Here is a 15,190-nt window from a genome sequence, read left to right on the forward strand (position 1 = left end):
GATTTGTCCTACTGGGGGCAGTAATGTACCGTGAAGAGTCTTATCATTTTGCTCTTTGCAAGCCGAAGAAGGGGCGTCACACGTTTCCTGTTTGTCGCGGCGAGCGCTCAGTCGTCTTGCGGGCTGTGTGCTTCTTACTTTTGCGTACTTACTTGTTTTGTTTCTAGTGGAAGAAGGGAAGAAAACAATAAAGACGCCAAGATGCCGCGTATCATGATCAAAGGAGGCGTTTGGCGCAATACGGAGGTACGCGCAGGTACACGGCTAGCGGGGTTAGCCTCGTGCTAACCCCGCTAGCTGTAAATAAATAATACGAAGTATAGCATCACCTAGCTACCAGCTAGCTCTCAAAGTTAAGGAGACGAATGCCTTAGAAGGCGCTATTCTTTTTTATGGCGGCCTCGCTGTCAGGCAATATATCATTCTCATTTTGAACTTGTCAACCAACGTCACGGAATGAAGTTGGTGGAGCCGAACCAAGCTCTATGCTGGTATTGAACAAAGTGTAAGATGCAGTTTCACGTGAGCATACAATTGTAGAGCGGGACAGAGCAAACCACGTTAAGATTTTTCATTAAAAAAAAAATTAGGGTATCAAATCCATACACACATTTAAATTAGGCTGCCACTAAGAATGATTTAATTGAATACCGTATCGAATATTTAGTGTTACGAGTCTGAGGATTTGTTCAACAAATCTATGCATTGATAAAAATGATGACTTGATGATCAAAATAGTTTTGGATTAATTTGATAATCGATTCATTGCTGCACCGGAAAAAATGAACGAGTTAACTGTTTGCGTCTGCTATATTTGACTAATTACTAGTTTTATTGACAATATTTCAACCCTTGTGTAATGTGTCAAACACAAGCTGCAACAATTATTACAGGACTCAATAATGTACTTGTTCACTAGGCCGCATTCCAAAATCGACTGTCTTTTAGCACAAGTGGACAGTGAAATCCAATTTGCTACAAATATAAATTATTCACTCATCTGCCATTTCTAGGATGAAATCCTCAAGGCTGCGGTGATGAAATATGGGAAAAATCAGTGGTCCCGTATCGCCTCTTTGCTGCACCGCAAGTCGGCCAAGCAGTGCAAAGCCCGATGGTGAGTTTGTCTTTTAAATGGCTGCCCTTCGGGGGGTTTCTTGGCTCACGCTGAGGCAGGGGTGGAGCCACCACGACCAGCGCTACCTGCCACTCGCGTGGGGGGTGTCTGTAACGGATCCCCCGGCTGTAATCGATGCGTCTCTGGTTTGGTCTCAGGTACGAATGGCTGGACCCCAGCATTAAGAAAACGGAGTGGTCCCGAGAGGAGGAGGAGAAGCTTCTTCATCTGGCCAAGCTGATGCCCACCCAGTGGAGAACCATCGCGCCCATCATAGGCCGCACGGCCGCCCAGTGCCTGGAGCATTACGAATATCTGCTGTATGCTCGCGCGCCGCCGCCCCGCTCGACCCCGGCGGGCCTCGCCCCCACACGTTTGCATCTGTGTGTCATTTTAGCGACAAGGCAGCACAGCGAGACAACGAGGAGGAAGTAGGAGAGGACCCCAGGAAGTTGAAGCCGGGAGAGATCGATCCCAACCCCGAGACCAAACCGGCCCGGCCGGACCCCGTGGACATGGATGAAGGTACCCCTAAAAGACGAGCAACCTGCGGGGGTGGTCCATTTCAAATGCATTTATTTCGCTATTGCTGTCTTGGCTCGAAACTTTGTTTTGAAATATGAAGCCTGATTGGAAGCCCTGCTTTCAAACCATAATTTTGGATTGGATTATTTTAAGCAGAAAAGAAAATGCCTCTTGCGTGCGCGCGTGCGCGCGCAGATGGGTGAGTCCGTGCTTCTAGAACGGACTTGGTCCGAGAAAATCCGACTTGATGTGTCCTGACTGCTGCTGTTTTGTTCGTCACTGATCATTGTGCGCAAATGTTTCCAGATGAACTGGAGATGCTGTCTGAGGCCCGAGCTCGACTGGCCAACACGCAGGGCAAGAAGGCCAAGAGGAAGGCCAGAGAGAAGCAGCTGGAGGAAGCCAGGTCACATTTTCTGCTTCTTGGCCGATCGAGCTGGTTCTCGGAGCTGTCGATATTCACCGCGCGGGATTCCGCCTTTGGCCGTTTGCAGGCGTTTGGCGGCGCTGCAGAAGCGCCGAGAGCTCCGAGCGGCGGGCATCCATATCGGCAAGAAGAGGAAGAAGAAGCGAGGCGTGGACTACAACGCTGAGATCCCCTTTGAAAAGAAACCCGCCTCTGTAACTTGAATTCCTTTGAATGGTTTTCGGGGAATCTTGAGAAGCCATGAAAATGTCCTGAAGCGGTTGCTGAAACTCGAGTGACTCAAACGGGGGGGGGGGGGGGCTTCGCTGCGCCGCATCCCGCGCATCGACAGGAGCCGAATGTTTGAGCGGCCATTTTGCCTGCTTTCAGGGCTTCTACGACACCAGCATGGAGATTTACGACCCACTGGCGCCCAACTTCAAGCGTCTCCGGCAGCAGCACTTGGACGGCGAGCTGCGCAAGTGAGTCCTGCGTTGGCGCTCGCGAGCACGAGTGAGAGCAAGTGCCCCCGGCGCCACGCCCCACGTTTGTGGTTTCAGCGAGCGCGAGGACCGGGACCGCAAGAAGGACAAGCAGAAGATCAAGAAGAAGAAGGAGAGTGACCTGCCCTCCGCCATCCTGCAGACCAGCGGCGTTGCCGAGTTCACCAAGAAGCGCTCCAAACTGGTCCTGCCTGCGCCGCAGGTAACGACATCATTTACGCCGTTTATATGCCACGGACCACTTTCATGTTGGGGAATATTTGGAGGAGTTGGGGGGGGGGGGGGGGACCTTGATGAAGGAAATCCTTGGCGGTGCCACGCGCTGATGATTTGGTGGTCTCGCCTGGCAGATCAGCGACGCCGAACTGGAGGAAGTGGTGAAGATGGGCGTGGCCAGCGAGGTGGCCCGCCAGGCGGCCGAGGAGAGCGAGAGCGCCAATGGCGCCTCCTCGGCGCTGCTCTCCGAGTACAGCGTCACCAACAACATGAGCGGCGCGCTGCGCACGCCGCGCACGCCCGCCACTCAGGACAGGATCATGCAGGTCAGCTCGCTTCAAGACAAAACTCTGCCTTCATACCCTCATTTGGGACTGCCTTGAAACCCTAACACTGTCTGGGAGCCCCAATTGTAATTTGATACCCTACTTTGAAAACCTAAGTGCCGCTTGAAACCTTAACCCTGGCATCAAATTCTATTTTGAAAAGCGAGCCACGGCTCGAGGGCTCAAAGTGCCCATTCGCATCCTTAACCCCGATTCCAAAACAAAAACATGCTTGAAACCCCAATTTGAAATTTGAATGCTTGTTAGAAACAAGAAGATGAGCTTGGAACTCAAATTTCAGCTCATTTGAAACCTGTTTTGAAACTCTTGAAAAGCATCACCACGAGCCTAGTCTTGAAATCCGAACCCTTCAACTCCGCTTGAAGCCCCAATCGGAATGCTTGACTCGAAATAACGAGAGGTTCTTTGAAATATTAAAACCTAAAATCACTTTGGAGGGCATCTGTCAAGATTTTGGTTTTGTATTTTCACCCCCCCAGGAAGCTCAGAATCTGATGGCGCTGACCAACATCGACACCCCGCTGAAGGGCGGCCTGAACACGCCGCTGCACGAGAGCGACTTCAGCGGCGTGACGCCCCAGCGGCAGCAGGTGCAAACCCCCAACACCGTGCTCAGCACCCCCTTCAGGTAACCGGCGGAAAAACGCGCCCCGCCCCGCCGAACGTGGACGCGCGGCAGAATAAAGTCGGGCGCCTTATCCGTCGCAGAACTCCTGGCCAGGGCCAAGGGTCGGAGGGCATGACCCCGCAAGCGGGCGAGGCCTTGACGCCGCGCGGGTCGGCGACGCCCGGCCTGACACCCGCGCGCACGCCGCTGAGGGACAAACTGAACATCAACAGCGAGGAGCAGCTGGCTGACCCGTCCTACGCAAAACATCTGGTCAGGAAAGAAAAAAAACAACCCAAAAAGTCCCTTTTTAAGGGGTCGTTGGCTTATAATTATGATCATTTTCTTTTTCATGAGTACCGTAATTTGTTGGTTTGTTTTCTGAATTCTTTTCAATGGAAAACGATCTTTTTCATTGAAAAGGTCCATTTTTAAAAATGTTGTCGGTCCAGTTGGTTTAAAAACATTCTGATTGTATTTTAATTATTTTGACTCCTTTTTTTTTTTTGTCAGTACAAAGAGGATATTTTTTTAAAACCAAGATTTTATGAAGAAGTCTTTTTTTAAAGATGAGACCTTAAGATCTTATTTATGAGGGGGGAAAAAAAGTCATTTGTTTACTATATATTTGTTTCTTTGTTTAAAAAATCGGATTCTTTTAGTTTTTTTCAATCATAAATCCTTAATCAATACAATGAAAATAAACTCCGAAATTTGTCAAGAAAAGAAGGAAAAAGCTGCGGCTTTGGCAACCAACTGAATGTCCGCGTGACTTTGTGCGTTCCTGGGCAGCACCGCGAAAGTCTGCAGCAACTGAGGCAGGGCCTGATGTCGCTTCCTGTGCCCAAAAACGACTTTGAGATCGTCCTGCCCGAAAATGCCGAGAAAGAACTGGAAGAGACCGAGATGGAGGTCGGCTACGTGGAGGACGCCGCCGACGTCGAGGCCCGCAAGCAGGTTCAACACGCACACTCGCACGCGGAGACGTGACTTTTACGCCACCTGACATTTCGGATGCAATGTGTTGCCGCTGATTTTATGGTGCTCGCCGCAGCAATATTGACGCGTGAGTCTCTGCGCTCGTCAGGCCCAACGCGATGCGGAGAGGGAGAAGGAGCTCAAGCTGCGACACGCCGCCGTACAGCGGCACCTGCCCAGACCCGCCGAGGTAAGCGCACGCCCCACGCCCACGCACCGCACGCGCATCATCCGAGTGAGCCCGTTGACGTGTGATCAGGTGAACGAGTCGGTGCTGCGGCCGGCCTCCATGGAGCTGAACGACCTGCAGGTGGCCGAGGAGCTGATCAAACGGGAGATGATCACCATGATGCACTACGACTGTCTTCACCACCCCGCGGCCGGCGGGCAGCTGCAGCGCGCCAAGGCCCGAGGACCCGCGTCCGCGTCCAACAACGCCCTGCACATCGGCTACCTGGACGCGCACGCCTACAACACCGTCGGCACCGAGGACATGGACAAGGTGCGTCGCGCCTCTCGTACTCGTGCCGCGAACGCGTGGCATCCGCTCGGTTAAGTCCGCCAACGAAAAAAGGGAGACCGGGTTGGGTCGGCCAAGCCTGAGGTCTACATCATGTTCCGTTTTCCGTTACAAGAGCGTTAAAACCTAAAAAAAAAAAACCCCACACACACACACAAAAGTACATTTTATAAAAATGAAAAGTTAACAAGCATCGTGAAAAACAAAAAGTCAAACGCGTGTTCACGTCCGTGTTTTGACTCGTCAGGCCAAAGCGATCCTGGCGGCCGAGATGGAGGTCGTGAAGGCGGGCATGGGCCACGGAGACCTCAGCATGGAGGCCTACTGCCAAGTCTGGGAGGAATGCTACGGCCAGGTCCGCTTTGCGCCTTCCTATTTATACTCGCGGGGAGATGAGCGGCAGCGCTTTTTCATAACACCCCCGTGCGGTTGCGCTGCAGGTCCTGTACCTGCCAGGACAGAACAGGTACACCCGAGCCAATTTGGCGACCAAGAAGGAAAGGCTTGAGAGTGTGGAAAAGAAACTCGAAGTAAGTCAATCGGGTTGTTGTTGTTGTTTTTTAAGTCGTCTTTTTACTTCTTAGGCAAAGTAGTTTCTTGAGGGTACGTTTTCAGTGATTTTTTTTTTTCAAGAAATATACGTTTGGAGAACAGTCTTACTTTTGGCAGGAAAGCTGGAGTTTCAAGGAGCTTAATTTTAAGAGGCTTCTTTTGTTTTTAAATGAAGTCTTCCAAATGTACGTGCTGATGGCCTTGTGTATTGCGTGCCGCGCAGGTGAACCGCAGTCACATGACAGCAGAAGCACGCAAGGCGGCCAAACTGGAGAAGAAGCTCAAGATCCTCCTGGGGGGCTTCCAGTCCCGTGCGCTCGGCCTCCTCAAGCAGCACAACGAACTCTGGGAGCAGGTCGGACTCCCCGACACCCCCACTGCCCATTTTAGTGATTTAGAAAGGAGCTCCATAATTGTATTCGCAATCATTAAAACTGAAAATGATCCCTTCCGTTTAAAAAAATCCTCGCCAAATTAATCATCAAGCTATGAATCCCCAGATGTTTTCTTGTCACCTTAAAACTTTCAACCGCTCATGTGCTCATTGAGAGAAATTGAAATTAGCCCATTGTCCTTCTCGCAGGCTGAATTAAAATCGTCACTTCGGGGAGCGCCACAAATACATTTTGAACAAACGCCGAAGACTCGATGCATCCGCGACCCTGCAAACTGTTTTGAAGCGTTATGCTTATTTTGTGCACTAGGTGGAGCAAGCGGCCACAGAGCTGGAGACCTTCAGTCAGCTGAAGAAACAAGAAGACACCGCCATTCCCAGAAGGCTCGAGGTCCACTCTCACACACACACACACACACAAACACGCGGTTTGAAAAATAAAACGAGGCCTTTATTCGTATTTTTGTGTGCGCACGCGCGTGTGTGTAGACGCTGCGCGAGGACGTGGAGCGTCAGATGGATCGAGAGCGGGAACTCCAGCAGCGCTACGGCGAACTTGTGATGGAGCGAGACGCCCTGGTCAACAGCGCTCCGAAGTTCTGAGCAACGGTGAACGCATCCTTTTTATAGTGTCTTGAGATGAAATCCATTAAAGCGAGTCGATGTATTCCATGCACTTTTCATGTCCTACGTTTGTTTTCGCAACCCATGCGGTTTATTTCCGCAACGCCGGATTGTGGATGATAAGCGATGTTTACGACACTTGAGCAGAAGAAGAAAAAAAATCCGTTTTCCACGGGTGGGGGGGGGGGGGGGTCAACAGGCCAGATAAGCCATCCCGTTCCTCCTGTAGGCACTCTGAGGGAAACACAATTCTTTCAGCACGTGCGGACACGGAAATCCATTTTGGATGCCAATGCGCGCGCGTCCACGTACGGTGTGTCGGTAGTTGTATCTTCTGATGGCCTCTCGGATGTGACAAAGCTGGATGGCGCCGCTGGGAGGTTCCGCCGCAGCAGGACAGCTCTGAAACAACACCGTTTCGAGTCAATTACCGATTTCTTCGGAGACTCAAGCCAGAGGTTTCTTTGGGGGAGGGGGGCTGTAAAACTCTGGAAAAGTGTGCAAGTGATCTTCAACGCTAATTTTGAGTAAAATACAAATTTGCTTGAAAATAACATGTTTCTGGAAAAATCCAAATTCTTCCCGGAGCAGAACTTTCTATGCATTTCTCTTGGTTATGGCCACGGACGGAGATAACGTTGACCTTTTTACGTTTCCTCTGCCGCGCTCGCCCCTCCAGGCTTCCGTTGCCTTGGAGGAGGGGCTTGGAAGAGTGGGAGGACCCAGGAGTGGAGGGAGGCGTGGCTTCAGGCGACTCAGATTCTTTCTTAACCTGCCAGATGACACGTCGAGTTCACCTCAGGAAAACAAAAAGAAATCAAAGACGAAACACGACTTTTGCGTGCGTGCGTGCGTGTACCTCAGTGTGTGTGTTGTAGTGTATGTGGCTGGCCGAGATGACGTGAGTGACGGCGTTGGTTTTTGCCACCATCTCCTGCTTCACCAGCAGAGACAAGTCCACAATCTGCAACCAGGAAACATTGATATATTTAGGTAGGTGGGGGGGTGGGTGCGTTAAAATTAATGGTAGATGGATGATGCGGTTACCTGGGCGACAGTTTCATAGGCCAGGTAGGACAGTATCTCCATGGCGACGCCGTTGGGTTTGAGGTCCAGACTGCTGCAATCCAGCCAGTCGCGGAACTTGGATGCTTTCTTGGCTACGCGCGCACAAATGAAGGATGTGTGAAATAATACAGATTATTCAAGTGGGATAAAAGGAAGTTTTATGATCACAGGGGGAAAAAAACTAAATGTCAACACATAATGGTTTGAGAAAGACATTTTGGTTTTTTATAGAAGAGAATAAATGGGATAAGAACGATGTGCAATATTCATGTAGTCTATTACTAAAAGTATTTATTATTTCTTGATAGTCATTTTTTCATTACGGTTTTAAAAAAATCTGCGTAGATGTTTTTTCTCTATTATTGAAAAAGGTAATACTCTGTATTTCTGCATCAATGGATATCAAGTCGTAGATGACGGCTTCATATGTCTTGAAACGTGTCTGGATGCAAAGACGGTTACCAAAGCTGAGCTGTCGACTCTCGCAGAATTCGGCGTACTGCGTCTGGTCCATGGCTCTGCTGTGACGCTCCAGACGCTGCAATCCCATAATAATCACAATCAGAACCCTCATCCGAAACCACGGGGGGGGGGGGGGGGGGGGAGTGAAGGGCTTGTCTCCGCAGCGACCACCTCCAGCCTCTCTTGCTTGACGGGGTCCATTTCCTGCCGCTCGGCCAGGGACAGGAGCTCGCCCGTGTGGTCCAACCACAACAGGTAATCCTGAGCCAGACGTTGGCGACGTTGGTTGCCCCCGGCTACCGGGCCTGACGACCCCGCGCCTGCGCCCCAATTCCTTGTTATGATCGATCAGAGTTTATGATTTGGCGGGAAAAGGAGAAAGACACCCACCTTGCTCCGGCTGCCCGTCATCATCGTCCAGGCCCTTGAGAAGCTTTGACTTGTAGTCACGGAATTGGAGATACTTCAACAGCCTTGACACCTTTCTCTGTGCAAAGTAAGGTTGGTATGAAGTATCCCAAGAGTGTACTCGCTTTCTTTTTGAGAATTTGCAAAAAGATAGAATGTAGAAAAGAAAATTTGACCGTCATTTTTTGGTCAACCAATATTTTTTTTCCAAAGGAAAAAAAACAATCTAATTTTCCAGTCATACTTACCAACAGTTGCATTTTAAAATGTGTGGAAAAACATTTTGAAAAGAGTTGTCTTTTGTGAAATCAAGAAAAAAAGTCCTATTTCCCAAAGAAAATTGTTCTTCCCTCAATTTGTGTGTGTTGACCTTGTCTCTGCGCATCAGGAAGAGGATGTCCTCCACGGCGATGACCCTTGAACCTCGGAGGGTGGCACCCTCGCTGGCCTGATGGAGCTGATCAGAAAGGTGTGCTTTTAAGTCATGTGGAAATTATCAATTCAGATCAGAAATATATTTTGCCATGTACAAATGTTCAATTTGAAAATTCCCAAATCCAAAGGGCAGCCTTTTCTGGCAGTACCGCTCTCTTCCTATAGGGGCAACAGTGAGTCAGGATGGCTGAATGCTTGATTTTTCAGTTGGACTGTCCTTTGATGACTTTTTTCTAACAAGAAAACCTTTGCATTTTTTTCCACAAGTTTCTAAAAGTTATGAAGACGTTTCCACGACACACCGTCATTGTCAATGTGTGTGAAACAGTGCGTTACCATGGTGATAAGCTGTGTATGCACAATGTCCTCCACCAGGGCTGCTGTCTCGTGCAGCGGCCTACGAGCGTCTCCCAGGGCAAACCTAGCGTGCACACGCACACACACACACACACACACACACACACATTTGGGCAAACCTCCCATTTGCATGTAGAGAAACTAGTTCCTGGACAACCCTGAAAATTGAAAACCACATCCCCAACATCCATTCTCATCTTTCCCTGGCCCGCCTCCTCTGTGCCATGACTGGCCATCGGCAGCTGTCACTCACACAGCCAAGAGGGGTTTAGTTTTGAGGTTGGGGGCTGGACGCTGAGGCTTGGGGTTCGGTTTTGGGGTTGACGTGGCTGCAGGCGTCTCTGACCGCCAACAACACACCAGGTGAGTAACACACACACACACATTCATACACACACGAGCTGAGTGCATCAGTATGTGGCGTGTGTTATAAAACATGATATAAAAAAGGCTTCAGTATGTTTTTTTTTTTTAAACGACCTTCTGCAAAGACTCAATGTGTTGACGTATATTCCATCTTCACCTCCGTGTCACAACTATGAGAAGCAAATTCGTCCTATTGTCTCTTTCTCAATATTTTGTATTCTAAAGCCAAATCCATACTGGGCGTCTAGTACATTACAACTTTCATTAAAAATATAGTAACATTTTTTAAAAAAATTGATATAACTTGTCCTTTTACTTTTCTTCCTTTAATCACAGTGTTTTTAAAATCATTTTATTTGACGACTATGAAGTGGGGCCAATTGACCCGTTTTAACGCTTAAAAAAAAATTTAAATGGAAAAAATATTTTTTGTTCCTGTTACCTTTAAAATGTTTATTTTTTTTGGTAACTACTATCTTCATGATTTTTTTATTTTATTTATAACAATCCTCTTAAATGTATGCTAGTTTCATCTTGAGGATATAAATGAAGTCGTTGTTTTGCTGCTCACGTCAAGTAAAGAGGTGGTAGAGAGGAGTCAAGACATATTTAATGTTCTGTAATGTGCCGAATGCACATTATACATAAGGCAATGCATACATTGGCTTTGATTGTCTATACTTTGGCTGTAGTTTAGATGCACAACACTGATTCCCAAGTGCAGTTTTCCGATTCCATGAGGGCTTTCTTTGGGGCATGGGGGCCATGACACATATCACATTTGACAGCAAAAAACGTGATTGATTCAGTGAAAATTCATCAGGGGATGTATTTCACGTGTATTGTGGAGTGTAACCATGTGCCCATGTGTAACGTCTTCATAAACAGGCTGACATGGCTTCAAACAGTCTCTTCGGTGCCAGCAGCCACACACTCGACACAAGTGAGTATGAGTGTGTGTGTGAGTGTGTGTGTGTGTGGGGGGGGGGGGGGGGGGGTGAGTCATACATCATGCCCTGTATCTCAGGTATGAAACTGGTCCTGGATGCCGCAGGGCGTTCTCGGGAGCCGGCCATGGCGGAAACAGCCATGTGACCTCTCTGGAGCAATCACAAACTCTGTCACTAAACAAAGACGTCAACACACTTTTTAGTCCATAACATCAACATGTTTTCATCAACTTCACAGCTTTAAAACACGTAGGGTATTGTAATTATCAACATTATTTTATTAAATTCACAACAGTTGACAAAAATGACTGGAAATCACTTGTGGGTTTGAGTTTGTTTACACAAATCGACAGATCACACTTCGTCAAACGCTAAAAACAACACGACACAACGCAACCGTATTGAAGCAACACACAAACGGGCACGCACAAGTTGCGGGCGTACATACATGCACAAACTCGCGCGCGCGCGCACACACAACGGCAGGTGTTTTAACCGCACTGCTTCCCCTGCGGTAATAAAATCTGAATAATAAAAAAGGACTCGGTTCCTCTGTATTCAAACAGTGCGGTCAAAGAGCCATCAATGCTCCGCAAATGCAAATGCAAAAAATATATATATAAGACAGAGGAGGACAAAGACATGACAGAAGAGGGAGACAATAATGATAATGGAACTCACCAAAAGTTGTCCAGCACTGCGTCGCTGTCGTTTGTATGAAATCCCGGCGCACTTTGATGACGTAGGTCCAGAGGTAAACTATATTAAACTGAATTCTATGTATTTTTTTAAACAATGAAAATAGATGTAGATCATATTTTACTTTTGTAAATCGATAAATCTTGCATTATTTTGTAAATATCTGATTTGTGTTTTTTTTAAGTCTTACGTGAAACAAGTGGAGGGGGGTGGGGAGTGTTTTTTGTTAGTCTTGCCATTGTAAAGCATCATCTTATTCAATTGAAAATAAGCGATACTGAAGACATGTTAAAAAAAATTGAATCTTATAAATGGGTATTGTTTTGTTAGTATTTGTAAAAATGTCAAACCAAAGACACAAACCATACCATTTAGACATATGTACAGTCATATTATAACATAAACACAATAAATAAATAAAAGTTCTACATTTTGTGTGGTTGTCAATCAGATGCCGCGACGAAGCATCGACCCGCTCCCTCGCCATCCAACCTCGACGTGGACGAAGCCGAAACGCGCTACCCCCACGAGCGTGGTGCAGCGCCCCCGAGAGGCCTGGTGGCCACCGACAGCCCCAATTTCCTGTGCAGCAGCCTGCCGCATCACTGGAGGTGCAACAAGACCTTGCCTCGACCTTTTACCGTGAGCACTCGCCTTCATTTAAATGGCACTTACGAAGAAAAATACATATACTTGTGCTTGTTTATCTGGACCGCCTGCCCATTCATCAAGAGTGAAATTCAACAAGCAACTGATTCTTGATCCATCCATCCATTAGCCGAGCAACTTCTTGTCTTGATATGTGTTTGTGAAACATATAGCCAACAGGGGGCGCTGTAGGATTCGAGTTGACAGCATAAGACAAGGCTTCCGGTAACGAGGGAGTTCACGAAAGATCACCATACGTGCTAATAATAAAGTTGAGGTCAGGCTCATTTGTTCATAAAATGACGGCTCATCATTTATAAGAAGAACAACACACTTCTCATCACAAGGGACGCGGCGGGTGCTGGGGCCTATTCCAGCTGTCATCGGGCAGTAGGCGGGGTGCACCCTCAGCTGGTTGTCAGCCAATGCCAGCCAACTGATGCCGTCTGTCCTTAACTGATTATTTTTGAAAATGCGAAAAGTGCGAGTGAGCCCTTCGGCATTCACACCCTACTGTGATGTAACAGTGGCCTTATTTACATCATAACCACCCCCGTACGGTATCACAAGAATCACTGTTTTTGAAGCGATCAAAACGCAGGCCGAATTAGTCGCCTTGAAAGGCATGTGACATTTTCCTCCAACGTGCAGGTAGTTTGCCTGGGCAATGACGTTGCGGACGGCGTCCTGGTCACGCTGATGGCGGGAAACGATGACAACAGCAGCGCCGAGTTACGCAACGCCACCGCCACCGTGAGGCAGGGACACGCGCACTTCAACGACCTGCGCTTCATTGGCCGCAGCGGCAGAGGTAGAAGGAAAATGAAAGGATTCTGTCGTAAAAGTTGAAAATTCGCCAGTTAGCTTGTGACATTTCTGCGCAATGGTGTCAATCAATTGACTAAAATTGCTAAGGAAAAATGAAGTGGTGTACATTAAAAAAAAAAAAAGTTTGCCTTTGGAATATCTGTTTTCTTAATGCGATCGCTTGAAGACTCCATAGACGGGCTAACAAATAAAAACAACACCTACAGACAAACAATATAACAATACTCACAGATATATATATATAAATATTACATGACGACACATTAATTATCCATGAATTGATGTTGTCGGCTGTTTTTTCTTTCTCTCCAGGTAAGAGCTTCACCCTGTTCATCAACGTGCTGACCACGCCCCCTCAGGTGGCCACGCTGCACAGGGCCATCAAGGTGACGGTGGATGGCCCGCGCATGCCCAGGCGTCAGTACATACCGCCCCCTCCGCCTATCCTCCGCCTCCACCACCCACACAAACATAAAACATGAAGAATGATTTTTTTTTTCTTAATTGCTGAGTGGTATTGAGATCGTTGGTTTTTATGTCCCCTTCAGGCCAGCGTCAAAAAGAAGCGGAATCAGCACTTTTCAGGTCGTCCGGCTGCGGCGTGATCTCTTCAGGTAAAAAGCAAACTTTTTAAAAAGTAGTCCTTGCGGTTTGAATTTGGGTCTTTGTCACAATGTGTAACGCGTGGCCCTGGACATGTACCTCACCTCCTGTATCTACCAATGCCGTCATATGTTTTTATTATTCTATAGCCTCGATTGTCCACACGGAGTGACCGTGCTTGAAATGTTCCAATCTGCAGATTGGGTTGAGTACGTGTTTTGGGTAACCACAGTCCTCCTCTCCAGATTGCAGATCCTCCTCCTCCTCCTCCTCCCTGTGGTCCAGCGAGCCGTCCCCGTTGGGCCAGATGGCCGCCCTGACGTCTTCCTTCCCTGCGCCTCCCCGAATGCACCCGCATCACCACCGGCACCATCGCCAGCGCCATGTCGCCCTGTCCTACGCCGCCCAGCCCGCCGCCTACGCCTCCTACCTCAGCTCGGCGCCCGCCCCTCCGCTCAGCCACAGCGGTCCCTTCTTCTACGCGCCCAACCAAGCCATCGAGAGTGTGGGGGACGACGGCGGCGTGGCGGCGGCGTTGAGCGCTTATATCGAAGGGGCGTGTTTTACCCTCAGGGGGGAGGAGCCTGTGTGGAGACCTTATTGAGATGTGCTTTCCCAATTAGCCAATTCGAAATGTTGTTTCTACAGTCCAGACCTGAAAGGTTCCACCAAACATGTCCAGTTCTCGGGTAATAGTACAAATGGTCATCATAATTAAATGACATAAACGACAAGAGAGTATCTAGATAAACTCAACTTGCATGTGAATGCTGAAGATGCTGAAGTTCCTCTTGGAATGGAACAATAAAGCGAGATAAACATGTTTGTCGGACGTCTAATGAGTGAACCCAACTATAAGACCTGAACCCTACTTTGAAAATCCAACTTTAGTTTAAAAGTTTGACAATGGCTTGAAGGGGCTGGGTTGTCTACAGTATATTCAGGACAGTATAAGACTTTGACTGAGAATCATTAAAAACAATTGAAAAAAAAATAAGTACAATTGACTGGAATCGAAAAGCTATGTGATATTTTCACTCATCCAATATATCAGCTGTGCCCAATACGTCAATAGCGATCGACTGGTAGTTCGCGGGCTGATCTCAAGTCAAAACATTTGTGTGTCTGTGTGCGTTAATATGATATATTCTTGTGTTGGTGCACACTGCACCCTAAGCAACCTATCAGTCTCTCTTCCACAAAAAGTTTAAAAAAAATAAAAGTAAAAAAGCAGGTACAGTAACCTTTAACCTATGTGTGTGTGTGTGTGTGTGTGTGCGTGTGCGCGCTTGTTAGCCGGGTGTCAGATGAGGTGCGATTGTCCAGATAAGCCCACGCCTCGGTTGGTGTGCATTGTGACACTGATGGAGCGCCTCCTAAAAATAAAAATCGAGTAAGGTGAGGTGAGCCAAATTTGCATGTGAGTGTTCTTCTAGGGGAAAGTTATGCTACAGTGACATGATAGCAGAGGTGTGAAGTATGCACGCGCACGCAAACACTCACACACACACACACATACATATATACAGGAATAGTCACGTTGAATCTGTCAAAGTAGGGTGCAAGAATAATGAGTG

General features: G+C 47.9%; 3 protein-coding genes across 3 annotated transcripts; 2 read left to right on the forward strand and 1 right to left on the reverse strand.

The window, feature by feature from the left end:
• Positions 1-60: 60 nt before the first annotated feature.
• Positions 61-6,841, forward strand: cdc5l (CDC5 cell division cycle 5-like (S. pombe)). Its single transcript, XM_086122053.1, has 19 exons — positions 61-246; positions 1,014-1,117; positions 1,276-1,437; positions 1,515-1,642; positions 1,949-2,048; positions 2,137-2,263; positions 2,439-2,530; positions 2,609-2,753; positions 2,902-3,093; positions 3,594-3,742; positions 3,823-3,994; positions 4,514-4,678; positions 4,809-4,889; positions 4,959-5,201; positions 5,467-5,574; positions 5,660-5,749; positions 5,995-6,126; positions 6,476-6,556; positions 6,655-6,841. Exons 1-19 carry the CDS (start codon positions 202-204, stop codon positions 6,766-6,768), a joined length of 2,430 nt encoding a protein of 809 aa, XP_085978179.1. The 5' UTR covers positions 61-201; the 3' UTR covers positions 6,769-6,841.
• On the reverse strand, positions 6,595-11,612 carry supt3h (SPT3 homolog, SAGA and STAGA complex component). The gene is made up of 12 exons (XM_086122054.1): positions 11,517-11,612; positions 10,894-11,009; positions 9,499-9,583; positions 9,098-9,184; positions 8,710-8,806; positions 8,491-8,639; positions 8,320-8,395; positions 7,837-7,949; positions 7,649-7,753; positions 7,433-7,561; positions 7,102-7,191; positions 6,595-7,023 (listed from the first exon to the last, which is right to left on the reverse strand). The coding sequence occupies exons 2-12, from the start codon at positions 10,974-10,976 to the stop codon at positions 6,982-6,984; spliced, it is 1,056 nt and encodes a 351-aa protein (XP_085978180.1). The 5' UTR covers positions 10,977-11,009; positions 11,517-11,612; the 3' UTR covers positions 6,595-6,981.
• Positions 11,613-11,845: 233 nt separating this feature from the next.
• Positions 11,846-14,436, forward strand: runx2a (RUNX family transcription factor 2a). The gene is made up of 6 exons (XM_086122469.1): positions 11,846-11,849; positions 11,986-12,176; positions 12,834-12,993; positions 13,323-13,427; positions 13,559-13,624; positions 13,859-14,436. Exons 1-6 carry the CDS (start codon positions 11,846-11,848, stop codon positions 14,215-14,217), a joined length of 885 nt encoding a protein of 294 aa, XP_085978595.1. The 3' UTR covers positions 14,218-14,436.
• Positions 14,437-15,190: the final 754 nt, after the last annotated feature.

The sequence above is a fragment of the Hippocampus guttulatus genome, chromosome 10 (genome assembly GCF_054856545.1).
Source record: "Hippocampus guttulatus isolate MCC_2025c chromosome 10, RoL_Hgut_1.0, whole genome shotgun sequence".
In the NCBI taxonomy this organism is placed as follows: domain Eukaryota; kingdom Metazoa; phylum Chordata; class Actinopteri; order Syngnathiformes; family Syngnathidae; genus Hippocampus; species Hippocampus guttulatus.

Coding starts and splice junctions, on each gene's coding strand:
- cdc5l (XM_086122053.1), top strand. CDS start 202: ATGCCGCGTATCATGATCAAAGGAGGCGTTTGGCGCAATACGGAG. Junction 3,094..3,593: donor CTCAGGACAGGATCATGCAG/GTCAGCTCGCTT, acceptor TCACCCCCCCAG/GAAGCTCAGAATCTGATGGC. Junction 4,679..4,808: donor ACGTCGAGGCCCGCAAGCAG/GTTCAACACGCA, acceptor TGCGCTCGTCAG/GCCCAACGCGATGCGGAGAG.
- supt3h (XM_086122054.1), bottom strand. CDS start 10,976: ATGGCTGTTTCCGCCATGGCCGGCTCCCGAGAACGCCCTGCGGCATCC. Junction 7,950..8,319: donor GAGTCGACAGCTCAGCTTTG/GTAACCGTCTTT, acceptor GTGCGCGCGTAG/CCAAGAAAGCATCCAAGTTC. Junction 7,192..7,432: donor GGCAGAGGAAACGTAAAAAG/GTCAACGTTATC, acceptor GTGTTGTTTCAG/AGCTGTCCTGCTGCGGCGGA.
- runx2a (XM_086122469.1), top strand. Junction 12,177..12,833: donor CCTTGCCTCGACCTTTTACC/GTGAGCACTCGC, acceptor TCCAACGTGCAG/GTAGTTTGCCTGGGCAATGA. Junction 13,625..13,858: donor CTGCGGCGTGATCTCTTCAG/GTAAAAAGCAAA, acceptor CCTCCTCTCCAG/ATTGCAGATCCTCCTCCTCC.